Source organism: Amphiura filiformis, chromosome 2 (genome assembly GCF_039555335.1).
Source record: "Amphiura filiformis chromosome 2, Afil_fr2py, whole genome shotgun sequence".
Taxonomy (NCBI): domain Eukaryota; kingdom Metazoa; phylum Echinodermata; class Ophiuroidea; order Amphilepidida; family Amphiuridae; genus Amphiura; species Amphiura filiformis.
Genome location: NC_092629.1, coordinates 32,424,275 through 32,437,685, shown reverse-complemented (window position 1 = coordinate 32,437,685; position 13,411 = coordinate 32,424,275). Strand labels below are relative to the sequence as shown.

At 37.8% G+C, this 13,411-nt stretch overlaps 1 protein-coding gene across 1 annotated transcript in view; it reads right to left on the bottom strand.

The window, feature by feature from the left end:
* LOC140140052 (uncharacterized) overlaps positions 1-13,411 on the bottom strand; it is a 31,712-nt gene that overhangs the window by 5,036 nt on the left and 13,265 nt on the right. The window contains exons 9-14 of the mRNA XM_072161869.1: positions 12,531-12,560; positions 11,813-11,851; positions 10,158-11,381; positions 7,651-7,689; positions 3,328-3,534; positions 173-321 (exon numbers count right to left, since the gene is read on the bottom strand). Of these exons, the coding sequence (XP_072017970.1) occupies positions 173-321; positions 3,328-3,534; positions 7,651-7,689; positions 10,158-11,381; positions 11,813-11,851; positions 12,531-12,560 (1,688 nt within the window). The remainder of the gene's footprint in view (positions 1-172; positions 322-3,327; positions 3,535-7,650; positions 7,690-10,157; positions 11,382-11,812; positions 11,852-12,530; positions 12,561-13,411) is intronic.

Here is a 13,411-nt window from a genome sequence, read left to right as displayed (position 1 = left end):
GTGTAAGGATATTTTATTGGCGCAGTATATAAGCCTACATAATAGTGAAAAATAAATGTGCATTTGGATCGGAAAGATGCCAAAAAAGAAATTACTGCTAATCACAGATGCAAAACTTTTTATAAAGTAAATTTTAGGGTAGAGCTTAGGGTATAGAAACATAGAAACGAACCAACTCTCTCATGAAATTGCCGATAAAAGAGAACGCCAGACCAACGTCATTATAGCCTTTGGTATGAGCCCCTTTTTGATCCCAGCCTCGTCCTTCGTAGGCATTGCCATCTTCACCAATTAGAAAACTATAACCAATATCCTTCCAACCTAGGAGTATGAGGATGAAAAGAAGACATTGAAAATGACGCACCAAGCTATTTCCTAAAGACCACATAAAGAAATCATTCCTTTCGCGTCCGCCTCCCCTCCTTACTGGGATCAGCTTATGCGCTCGTATGGTCTTTCTTACCAATTTTCATGTTAAAATGTTCATGTTCAGTTTTTAATAAATTACTTTATTAAAATGTTAATGCTGGTAAATAAGTTGACCATGAATCACTTTTAGGTGTTTTTGTCGCACTCTAAGTAGTCAATAACCTCATAATCTTGAAATAAAAAAGGGCCTCATCGTTTACCTCGAAGATCCTGGAAACTGCTAGCAATGTCAATTTTACTTACGTGAAACTGCTGTACCAATGTCCCTGCCAAAAAAATTCCGTAACCTCTTAAAATGGGTGATTTTAAATAATGTGGCATTTGAAGCAGTATATATATGATTCCGAGCACTGACCTTTAAGTGTTTTTCCCTGACAAGGGATAAAATACACTGGTCCCGCTATGTCCTCTTTTTTAGTCTTGTTTATACGTCTTTTGGTGACACAAGTAACTGTCTAAGGGTTTGAGTTGGTTTGAAACAAACCCTGACACCGTAGTTACTGAAAGTTCTTCTCAGGGCCTCAGATGTTCCCTTAATATAAGGTAGCACTACTTGCCCTTTAGTCTCTACATTTGCATTGTCCTTGTTATTGTCAGATGATCTCGCTTTCTTAGGCTTGTTTGCACGCACAAAAGCCCATTTGGGATAGTTACACTTCTCCAATGCTTTATTGACGTGTAATTTCGGAATCATATATTGGTGAAACAGAACGATCCTTGAAAGCCAGGTTCCTTGAGCACCGTCGTCCAAGTTCCAGCTCGTCAGAAGTCTCCAAACACATCCACATCGAATCCCCGGGGCACCAAGTTGATTTGGAACAAGTTAAGATCCTCGACCGGGAACCTAAGTATTTCAAAAGAGGTGTCAAGGAGGCCATCTACATTAGAATCAACCAACCTTCACTTAACCGTGACGGGGGCCGATACCAGCTACCAAGAGTCTACGACCAAGTGTTGGTGTCAAGTGTCCAAAAGGTCACTGATCCCCAACTTGGGTTGCCAGTCTCCCGATGAAGGTCGAAGTTACGACCGAAAATTTGAGGTATGTCTAATCTTGTGTTGAGATCAAAAATGTTAAAATTAAAAATGTTAACCGCAATCCAAAGTCAGTAGTCCACTTGGGAAGCTACCAAACAGAGGGAGTACGGTGACTGAAAAGATCAGATGTGATAATTTCTATCAATCTATCAATTGTGCACAAATCAGAGTTTTAAGCTTAAATGTAATAGCCAGAGTATGCACAATAATTGGCAAGTGAACTACAGAGAAGTCTAGGTTGCCTAGGTAACATAATGAAAGGGTCAATACCCAATGCGTCATATTTGTTGTGATCTATAGACCTTTTTCCCTCTATCCCACAATGCACTATTCCAGGGGGGTATGACGTAGTTCATCAACCTCATAGATCGTGTGCATCCGATGGTCTTTGCCAGGCCGTTGCAATTATTTTGTCTTAATATGGGCATACTGATTCCATATATGCGGATTATCGCAAAGGCCATCGATGTTACTAATTATGCAATTATTGAATACACGAGTGATGCAGTTACGGAGCGATGCAGAACATCTGTGTAAGAGATTTTGTGTTCGTTTTATTTTCAACTCCGAAAAAAAAGTGAAACGGACGCCGGTAAAATATCACTGCGTGTCCCGTCATCAGTTTTTCACCATTAGGTCTATAAAATGTATGCAAAGTTAGGTTTCAATAACAGGAAACTTTTTTGGGTGAATACACCATGTCCATAAGGCATAGAAATGTTGTTTTTGCCCCGAAAGGTATTAGTGACCGTGGCGCCATTATCATCATTATCGCGGATTCCTTTTTTGTGATGATGGCACCAGTCGAAATGTTCGTATTCCAGAATGTGATGAACATAACTCTGTACTCCCCGGGGAGATGATGTATTTTGCGACACTCATACCCCCCTGGAATAGTGCATGATGGGAAAGAGGGAAAAAGGTCTATTCTGCTGTGCTTCCTAGGTGACCAAATGTTACGCTTCTTTTTCTTAATTGTTATTACAAGACGAAATATGTGAGACCATTTTCATTGAAATCGGATGAAATTTTCTGTAGCCCAAATATGACCTTCGACCTTTTTGCTCATAACTCCGAAAATACAAGCCATAGAAAGGGTAAAACTATACATTTTTCTGAGACCTTGTGACCTGAGGAATATTTTGGAATAAGTTTAATCAAAATTTGAGTAACTTTGAAATTTGACCCCTGTATAAACATTGACCTCGGAATTCTGGGATTGCACAAATGGCTAACGTTGAATAACGTACTTTATCTAATAAGTGACCCACAAGGAGAGTATAATTATGTCAATTATGGTGCTTGTATGATCGTGGGCTCAATTTGGCACCAAAATTGATTGATCTGCAGTGCTAATAAGTGACACACAAGGATTGTATATACCAATTATGTTGCTTATATCACGTTGGGATCGATTGATTCACTAATCTGCTGTACTATACCCAAGCCTTGTCGTTTGAGGCGAACGATCAGTCTCGCTCACCAACGCTCGCCCAAACTCAATTGCTAGTGAGCGATTTTCCACTCGCCATAGGCACTAAATATCGCTCCCTGCGAACCATCGCGATCACCCAAAATTGAATCCAATTTACATTGAAGTTTCAGCATTTTTAATGTATTCATTCGATTAACGGTAATAAATTATAGCCTTAATCCCTGGAAACGAAAGAGATGGTGTCAATAAGTTTCTATAGTGCGTACGTGGTTCATATTGGTATGAATTAATGATATTTCAGACCTAGAGAGTGACTTAGCCACTACATACAACTAGAGAATGATTTGACCACTCGCCTAGCATTATACTAGCGAGTGATTGACCACTCGCCGTTTAAATCTAGACGGCAAGGCCTGCATACCTACCCTTTGTATTCATGTGATAGTTCTGAATGCCCCGCACTCTTGAACTGCATTCTGATTGGTTGGAACACGAAAGCCCGTCCGTATGGTGTATAAAACTGTAAGATACTGATCCCGCTAAGTTCTTAACGGCGGTCGTTGGGGTCTCAGCTCCCCAATCGTTACGACTGATTACAGTAACTTGTTGGCACGGGTCATCAGCTTCACCGTCTGTGTGAAAAATATGAATTGCAGATACACAAATATCTTTAGTGTACAAACGTTTGGCGTAAATTGATTCCCTTGATATAATTAGTGATGATGTACAGCTAATATTATTCCGTGTGATGGAGGTTTAATATGAATGGCCAAGTGGTCCAAAAAACGCGTAAGATAAATGTGTAAGATTACACGTGTAAGATTATGAATGGCCAAGTGGTCCAAAAAACGCGTAAGATAAATGTGTAAGATTACACGTGTAAGATTGAATCTTACACGTGTAAGGTTGCATCTTATACGCGTAAGATTGCATCTTATACGTGTGAGAATGAAGCGGGATTTTTAAATTGACGAATCACAGAGTAAGAAATCACAAACAACCAATCATCTCAAGTGATACAAACTTCAACCAATGATATGTAAAGACGTTTTGTGACTTGTAACACCCACGACTTTTTATACGTGTAAGATTTGGATTTTAGTGATGGACGATACGTGATATTATTGGCGGCGTACCGAGGATAAGGAGAGCTCGTCACCAAAATCGTAAAGGGGCATTTTCTTAATTTGTATGAGTGCTACAATGTCCTGTATTTTATGACGAATCTCTGTCTGGAAATGTTTCGACTGTTGGTCCGTCATGGTCACATCCTGATTTATCTCACCTTTTGGCTACTTTTTCAGTTATCTGGAGTCAATTAATATTCATATCAATTTAAACTTGATATACCGGGTGTCCCCTCCCCAACAGAAAGTGACATGTAGATTCTTGAAAATAATTTAAGTTAATGTTAACAAATAAATATATTAGTGTTCTTTTTATGACATGTCTAGATACCTTCTACTAGTACCCTGTGAATGTCAAGTTCACGACTTTCATATTTATCCCGCATTCCATACATTCCTGAGCAAGATCTTTACGTGACTCATTATGCAACACGAGGTTTAAAACTGAATTATTTTCAGTGTACAATCTAAAACTGATTTATTTTCAGTGTACAATCTAAAACTGATTTATTTTCAGTGTACAATCTAAAACTGATTTATTTTCAGTGTACAATCTAAAACTGATTTATTTTCAGTGTACAATCTAAAACTGATTTATTTTCAGTGTACAATCTAAAACTGATTTATTTTCAGTGTACAATCTAAAACTGATTTATTTTCAGTGTACAATCTAAAACTGATTTATTTTCAGTGTACAGTGTACAATCTAAAACTGATTTATTTTGTACATTACTTAATTTTTCAATATGTTTCTTAATTCAACCATGAAAAAAAAAAATTAAATTAAAAAGTTATGAATTAGAAATTATGTTCAACTTTTGTTGGGCGACAGGCGGTGATATTTTGATTGTTAGACACTCTTGATACCCCTTTTTGTCTTGTGCTCATAAGTTAAGTTGCTTTTAAGATACGGAATTGAAACTGAAACTTAGCAGATAATTACAAGAATGGTGCATCAATAATATCTGAAAAAAGACACTTTTTTCTTGTACCATCACAAAATGGGCTAATTTTCTACATATAACCTTTTTATGGGACACCTTGTAATAAGGGTTTCTTCATATATTTTCATGACTAAACGATTGTTTATGCCCGAAGGCCGATTGCTTACCAGAACATTTTGCGATTCTTATTTCATCAACATAAGAACAAAAAATACGAAGTAACATTAGGGGCCATCAATAATTTTCGCCGTCTTCATTTACGTACAAAGCGTACATAACTTTTTACCCCCTCCCCCTCGAGTTACGTACATATAAAATTGCGAAGAATTTCCATAAGTACTACTTACATGACTAATAGCAAAATTGAGATATTGGGTCGGGATTTAGGTTGAGGGTTTGGTTAGGTTTGGGATTAGGGTTAGTGTTCCAAAGAAAGAAAGAAAGAAAGAAAGAAAGAAAGAAAGAAAGAAAGAAAGAAAGAAAGAAAGAAAAGAAAGAAAGAAAGAAAGAAAGAAAGAAAGAAAGAAAGAAAGAAAGAAAGAAAGAAAGAAAGAAAGAAAGAAAGAAAGAAAGAAAGAAAGAAAGAAAGAAAGAACGAAAGAAAGAAAGAAAGAAAGAAGAAAGAAAGAAAGAAAGAAAGAAAGAAAGAAAGAAAGATGTAAAGGGGTACCGTGTCTGTGCTCTTGCGATAGATTTGGACTTTGATGAACTATCCGATTCGGTAGTAAATTTCATGTCCTGATCCAGGGAGGTCAGAGATGGTCTGTGAACTTTTGCGAATAACACATCTTGAGTTTGCAACGAGTGTCATCTACATAACGATATCACCACAAAGTGGATTGCTCGTTTTTCCAGGTGTTTCATGTAGATGTTGCACAATATCGGCAATAAGGGGAGGCCCATCGCTTGTTGTTCGTAAAAGTTTCCATTGAACAAAAGAGATAATTCTGATCTATCACTGAAAATGTTTAAACGAACAGATTATAGTTACTTTTCTTGGGTTTACTCACGAGATTGACAACTTTGGATCGCAATTCATTGGCGTGTATATCTGATAAATTCCGACATAAACGTTCGGTCGTTGTAACAACTTCTACAATTGGAATTTTGGTGTGACAGCAAAATTCAAACCATGTGCGAGCACAAACAACTCCGGGTCGCTAAGAATACGCTGGGAACAATTCTTCACCCATTTGCGGATACATTTCGAGGCAATGTTACAATTGGAATTGCGTTTCTAGGTCTTCGTTCTCTTTTCCACGAGGCGAGCGAATTTCTGTTGTTGACGTTCTTTTGACGTTTCGTGCTCTTTGACCTCTGATTTCGTTAAAGCCATAATGTGTGATTTGCTTCACAGCGACGCCCTAAATTTTACTCGGATTTCTACTTTTTGCATAATTATAATGCCCAGTGGTGTACTAAAATACCACGTAAAAGACTAAGCCTGAAGTGCTTTAATAACAGTAAAATGTAACTTTTTATATTAAAACCGGGTCGACCCGGTTTTATTCAGAGTTTATCGATCGACTGCTTGCTAACATTTTCCGTGGATGTCAGCTTATGTGTACACACGTCGAACCTGATGCTCCGTGTAGTATTACATGATTGTAACGATCGGCGAGAGTAGTACACGCATTGTAAGCGCTGGAATGAAATCGCAATTTTCTTCGTTATACCTCATTGGTTTTTCTCGCAAATAAAAGGGGATAATATGATCAGTGAAAACAAACATTTAAATAGAAATCTATTCTTTATGCAAATCACACATTATTGCTTTAATCGTATTTCTACTTCCGCTTTATCGTCAGCTGACAGATCTATTGGCGCGAAAGACGCGATTTTCAAAGCAATCTTTTTCTTTGTCCAAATGAACTCATTTCTGAACAATCTGTCCAATTCCAACTTTCAAAAGGGAGCGTTTTTATCCTTTTTTAAGGAGCTTGACAAACGCAAGCTTGCTGATGCAGTGGCGTAGCGTCATAGGCGCACGGGGGCACGTGCGCCCCCATCGATTGCAAAATTTATAAAATCCCATAGGAAAATTGCCACAAAACGGCACGTACCCCCAATCAGACCCGGTGCCCCCCCCCCCCCATCATGGTCGGTGCCCCCACCCAATATGATGACCCACGCTACGCCACTGTACTGGCGTGATGTTAGACAGAGATCATAGGTGGTTTGAACGGTAAATGTGGCATTTACCCCGGGCATTTACCACAAACGACCCCTAAACCTAACCCCTAACCCTAACCTCTTACCCCTCACCTAATTAGCATATGGAGATGTTTCTGTCTTAAATCTACCGTTTGAACGGGGAGTCAAGGAGGCAGTGCAAATCAGAGTCAACCAGCCATCTCTCAACAAAGACGGGGGCAGGTTCAAACTTCCAGGAGTCTACGAGACTGTAATCAAGTCTAAGGTCAAAAAGGTCATGACCGACCTGATGATCAACATCACAGTCTCAGTCACGCTGATGATAGTTGGAGTAACCGAGAAGTGGAAATTTTCTTGTGTTTGGATCAAATTGTTTTAACTTAAATCATAATTAAAGAACGCATTGCTATCAGCGCACAAGTTTTAAAATTTTCATTCAAATTTTTTGTCACATTTCTCCCTCTCCCCTCCCTCCCGACTTCCTCTAGACAAATTCCGGCTATGCTACTGCAATGACTCTTACCTGTGCTTGTTGGCAGGGTAGTACGTCCATTCGTTTCATCTGCGTTAACAAAGGAAAAAAAACGTTGTAAACACAATATAGGAAAACAATAAATTTTAACAATAGGCATGCACCAATTAAGCTCGAAAGGTGGTCAACATACATGAAAGAATTAGTTGAGGGAATTACGTGTTACTTGAATGTTCACGAGTACATTGTTGTTATATACAAGGTGTCCCATAACAAGGTTACATGTAGAAAATGAGCCGCATTTTGTGATGGTACATCAAAACAATGTCATTTTTTCAAATATTATTTATTGATCCTTCTAGTAACTGTTTGCTAAGTTTCAATTCCGTATCTTAAGAGCAACTTTACTTATGAGCGCAAGATGACAGGGGCGTCAAGAGTGGCTAACCATCAAAATATCGCACAACGAAAGTTGAACACAAGCACGATTTTGTTTTTTGATTTTTTCTCTATTACTTTTTATGTTTCTCTTATCTTTCATTAATTGTTGAACTTATTGCACAAAAGAAACATATATGAATATTAAATATTGCGCACTGAAAATATATCAGTTAGTGCTTTTTGACACTTGGTGGTAACAAATAAAGGAAGATGGTCATTAAAGAAGAACACGTTTTTGGTGAAAGCAGTTCTGCATGCTGTATCTCCTGTCATCAACATAGTGAAATGAATAACAATCTTAATTTGCATTTAGGCCTTGCTTGGGTTCGTTGACTTGAAATTGCTGCTGTTTATTTTTACATTTCTGACTGAACTCTTGAAATATAACTGAACAAGTTTTATTCTTTTTCAGAATAAAACACTGCATCTGCCATGCTATGGCTGGGCCTACTCAAGTGCCCGCCAAATGCACGGTGACCGTGACAGTGGTGGTATGAACCTCGTGTTGCATTATGTCACGTAAAGAGCTTGGTCAGGAATGCCTGCAATGCGGGCTAAGTACATAGGTTGTGAACTTGACATTCACGGGGGTACTAGTAGAGGGTACAAAGATTATGTCATGAAAAGGATAGTTATATTTGTTAACATTAACTTAGAATATTTTCAAAAATCTACATGTAACCTTTTTTGGGACACCCGGTAGTTCTTAAAGTAGAACAATTTAGCTACCATTCGATTCCTCTGCGTTAACATGGTTAACAAAGGGAAAAACAAAACGTAGTAAACACAATGTAGGGAAACAATACACTATAACAATAGGCATACGTACCAATTAAGCTCATATGAAAGGAGGTCATCATACATCAAAGAATTAGTTGGGGAAATTACGTGTTATTTGGATGTTGGTACATTATTGTTGTTATGTAGTCCCTACTCCCAATTCCAGAAAAATGCAGCACTATTTTTTGGCATTAAAAAAATATTAGCAAGTTCTGCCAAATGAAACATAGCTCAATCTGAAAATAAAAGAAAAAGTTCATTATTTTACTAATTTCTTGACAAAGAGCAAAAAACATCCATTTCGGCATGTTTTCTGACAATCGAGTCACAAAAATCAAAGACTTGGAACAAGTCTAAGCATTCAAAATCTTGAGTATATGCTGAAATTTTGCTTTAACTTTCACTTTTTTGAGTTACTTATGAGATGCTTATAAGAAAGAAATTAGTCTTTTCCAAAAATTAGAATGCATAAACTGAAATTAGTCTTAGTACAGAGGCAGCAGCGTGGCGCACTGGTTAAGGTCTTTGCCTTTAGTGCGAGAGGTCCCGGATTCGATTCCCCGCAGGACCTAAAAAAATCTCCGCTCTCCCCGTGGTTCATCTGGTAATGGCGGGGCGGATGATCCATGATTAAAAGACCTCGTTTACAGGCGGTTCCGATCAGGGTAACGCCCGATTGTCGGCTACACTAGCCTGTCCTGTAAAAATACCCCGACCAGGTATCTACGGCAACCCCCTTCGTTCACCAGGTCACTTGTACCTGGCCAAAGTTTCGTCAGCGTTATCTCCAAGATTTCAGCTGTTAATGCCTAGACATGCTCGTCTTTGGGCTTGATTGTTACAGCATACGAAAAACACACCAAAAAAACGTATGTTTTTGGCCCTTATCTCCAAAAATTGACCAAATATTACCATTTGACTTTTATTGCTAGTTAGGACTAGCAAAAGGATTAGGATTTAGCTATGTTTCATTTGGCAAAACAGGATAATATTTTTTAATCCCAAAAATTAGTGCTGTATTTTTCAGGAATGGGGAGTAAGGTAGTACAATTTTCTGTCTTTATATAGCTCTTTATAGCCACTTTGGTCTCGTCTGATATGAACTGGATTTCGCTCAACATCATTTGGTCAATTAATATTGGTTAACAATAGTCTTTGATCGCTCGTTTTTACATTACTATTTTATTTTCACTTGCGGCCAAACTTATATATAATATGTGCTTTACTTTTTATGGCTGATCAAATCATCCTGTATATCGTGCATTTGAAACTTCAGAGAAAACATCAGTTTACGTCATGTGTTTAAATTGACAAGCACCAAGCTTTGTCACACTTACTTCTAAAATATACGTCTGATGCCGGGTAGACGTAGGATGAAGCACACCGACCACTGCAAATACTATAAACGTAAACAAAGAACTGGGCATTCGGATTCGCATGCTCTATATAATGTTCTCCTGTATCGATGCCTTTCCTGACGCAACACATTTCTTTATTATCTGAAGAAAGCTGATCATCCCAAACTGTTTCCTGATTGTCCAATAAGAGTCCATTTATGTATGTACACTCCATTACAACATTGATATAATAGAGGGCTAGATGGTCCCTGTTATTATTGCGAAATCCTTTATACCGAAATACAGAGAATGTTACATTACTGGTGTATGATGTGACCGGTGGAATAATGATCATTGATTCAAAATTTTGACGGCCTCTTCCAGTAAGGTACTGCGAGACCATAACAGGTTGGTCTGATATCAGTGTGAGGACTTTATCACCTGTTCCTTCGTAAAAGTCTTCTGGAAGAATAGTTACCGTATCATTATTAGAGATGTGCAAAGTTGTGAACATAGTTCCTGCATAAACTCTGAAAACATACAGGTCTGAATAGAGAAACGGTGCTAAAACATAGGTATGTCCCCAACTGCTCACTGGTGGGAGTTGCTCGAGTGCTCCGTCGCCGTTTCCAATCCATCCTCTTATTGCTACGTTACCACCAGCTATTACAGCAACTGGCTTGTTACTTTCTATTCGCGTTCCAGACAGGTCTTCACCATCACTTCCATCAAAACTGTAACTCTCGTACTGTCTGAGATGATAAATATTATTTTGTTGGAATTTTTTCCTAACTGAAACGACTGTATCGGGAAAAATCGCGGTAACACAGAAGAAAGAAGTGTCTGGCGTGTATGTTGCCACATAATACAAATTTCCTAAACGCGAAGATGAATAAACAGTAAATATATCACTTTCGATATATTCAGTATCTATAACATGCACAGTTATCATTCCCGATGTTCTTATTATACCGGTTACATTTTGCTTTCCACCGTCAAGATTAAGACGAAATTCAAATGGCAACGTGATATCGGCGTGATGTTCCCGGTCGATGGTATGATAACTCGCATAATTGAGTGAAGGAATAGAGAGCGTCACAGCAACAGGATCTTTTGACGGTGTTGTGATAAATACGTGTGGGTAAAGACGTTTGTACGTAACTGTCGGGCCAACTGTTGGGACAGTAAACACATATTCACTCGTCATTTCGCTGTCGTCTACTCCTATACCAGAAGAAATGATACATAAAAGGTAACATTAACATGGCAGCAAGTTCAGTAACTCGATAAACAATATCTATATAAGCCGTAAGATTCAGGCAAATGTCTTTCATTAACGCGACGGTTGCCAGTCCGTAATAATTATTGGATATTCACACTTTCAGTCCATTTGCAATGCGCAATGGAAACTCAATGAAGATTCGAAACCTCAAAATTTTAATAGATTCTTTACTTTATTTTCTATTATTTGATAACTACAGGTATTATCGACACATCAGGTGCACAAGTGAAACAAAGAAAACCTACAAAATGTCGCCGTGATATTTTAAATATTTTTGCCCATTTTTAAATTTCTACCCTCAATCCTTCAAACTCGCCTCTTCTCCTCTTATAATCTAGACAAATCCCGGCTATGCCGCTGCAATGCCTCTTACCTGTGCTTGTTGGTAGGGTAGTATGTCCATTCGTTTCCTCTACGTTATGAAAGGAAAAACACAAAACGTAGTAAACACAATATAGAATAAAACAATACAATCTAACAATAGGCATATACCAATATTAAGCTCATATGAAAGGTGGTCATCATGCATGGAAGAATTAGTTGAGGGAATTACGATGTTATTGGGATGTTGGTACATTATTGTTGTCATAATAGTCCCTAAGGTAGCATAATTCTGCACGTTTCACTCTTCTAATATATAGCTTTTCATAACCACCCTGGTCTCGTCTGGTCTATGTCATTCTTACACTTTTCTTTAATTCTCAGAAAGGAATCAAATTAGCTCTTTATTTGGAAGCAAATCCTTTTAGTGTATGAAAAACGTTCTGAAAATGTGTACAAATATCGAATTTCTTGCTGCACAAGTCACGGAAAGGGAGAAAAGGGGTCCCGCAAATATAAGTAAATAATGCGCGATGGAAACTCAACCAAGATTCGAAACAAATTTTAATAAATGCTTTATTATATTCATTAAAATATTATGATAATTATATGTATTGTTGATACATCAGATGCTCAAGTAAAACAAAGAAAATGTACAAAATGGCCGCCCTGATATTTTAGATATTGTCAACAAACTGTCCCCCTCCCCCATAAAACTCGCCCCACTCCCTCTAGAAAAATCCCGGCTGTGGCACTGCAATGCATCTTACCTGTGCTTGTAGTTCGTCCATTCGTTTCCTCTGCGTTAACAAAGGAAGAAAAACAAAACGTAGGAAAACCAATGCAGAGAAACAATACACTATAACAATAGGCATGTACCAATTAAGCTCATATGAAAGGTGGTCATCATACATGGAAGAATTGGTTGAGGGAAATTAGGTGTTGCTGGGATGTTGGTACGTTATTGTTGTTATATAGTTCTTAAAAGGTTAGACGCTATTTTAAACTGTTGCGATTTGGTAGTTCACAGCATCTTGCGAACGGTAGTGAGCTTTGGCAAAAATTGCATTTCTCATTTCATAGCGAGAGCGTAGAAGAATTCAAATATCACAGACATATTTTTGTAGGTCCTGTGGTTCTTATATGTTGTAAAGAGGGCTGAAACCACAACACTTTTGTAAAACGTAAATAACTCATTAACAACAATAAATCAAGCATGTTTTCAAAATATATGATTTGTAGAATGAACTTTTGCAAAACATCAAAGTGTTATTTTCCAATAATATATTGATTTAGATAATGAAAATAGATTGTTTGGCTATTTCGACCAACAATACCTAGTCTACCCTAAAGGCAGCACAATTTTGCACTCTTCAGTCTTCATGTAGCTCGTGATAACCACTCTGGTCAAGTCCTGTATGGACTGGATTTCGCTTTAAAATATTGTTAAAATAATATTGATTAAACATAGCCTTTGAACGCTTGCTTTTACATGAATTTTTTATTTTTACTTATGGGAAAACTTAATATATCGTAAGGGGGGTGACATTCTATCCATATACTTGGTGTCCTCGCGTAGCGACACTTGATACAAGAAGGTCGTAAATGCTTGTAGAATTAGGATTTTACACGAGGACAGGAAAGTATCGGG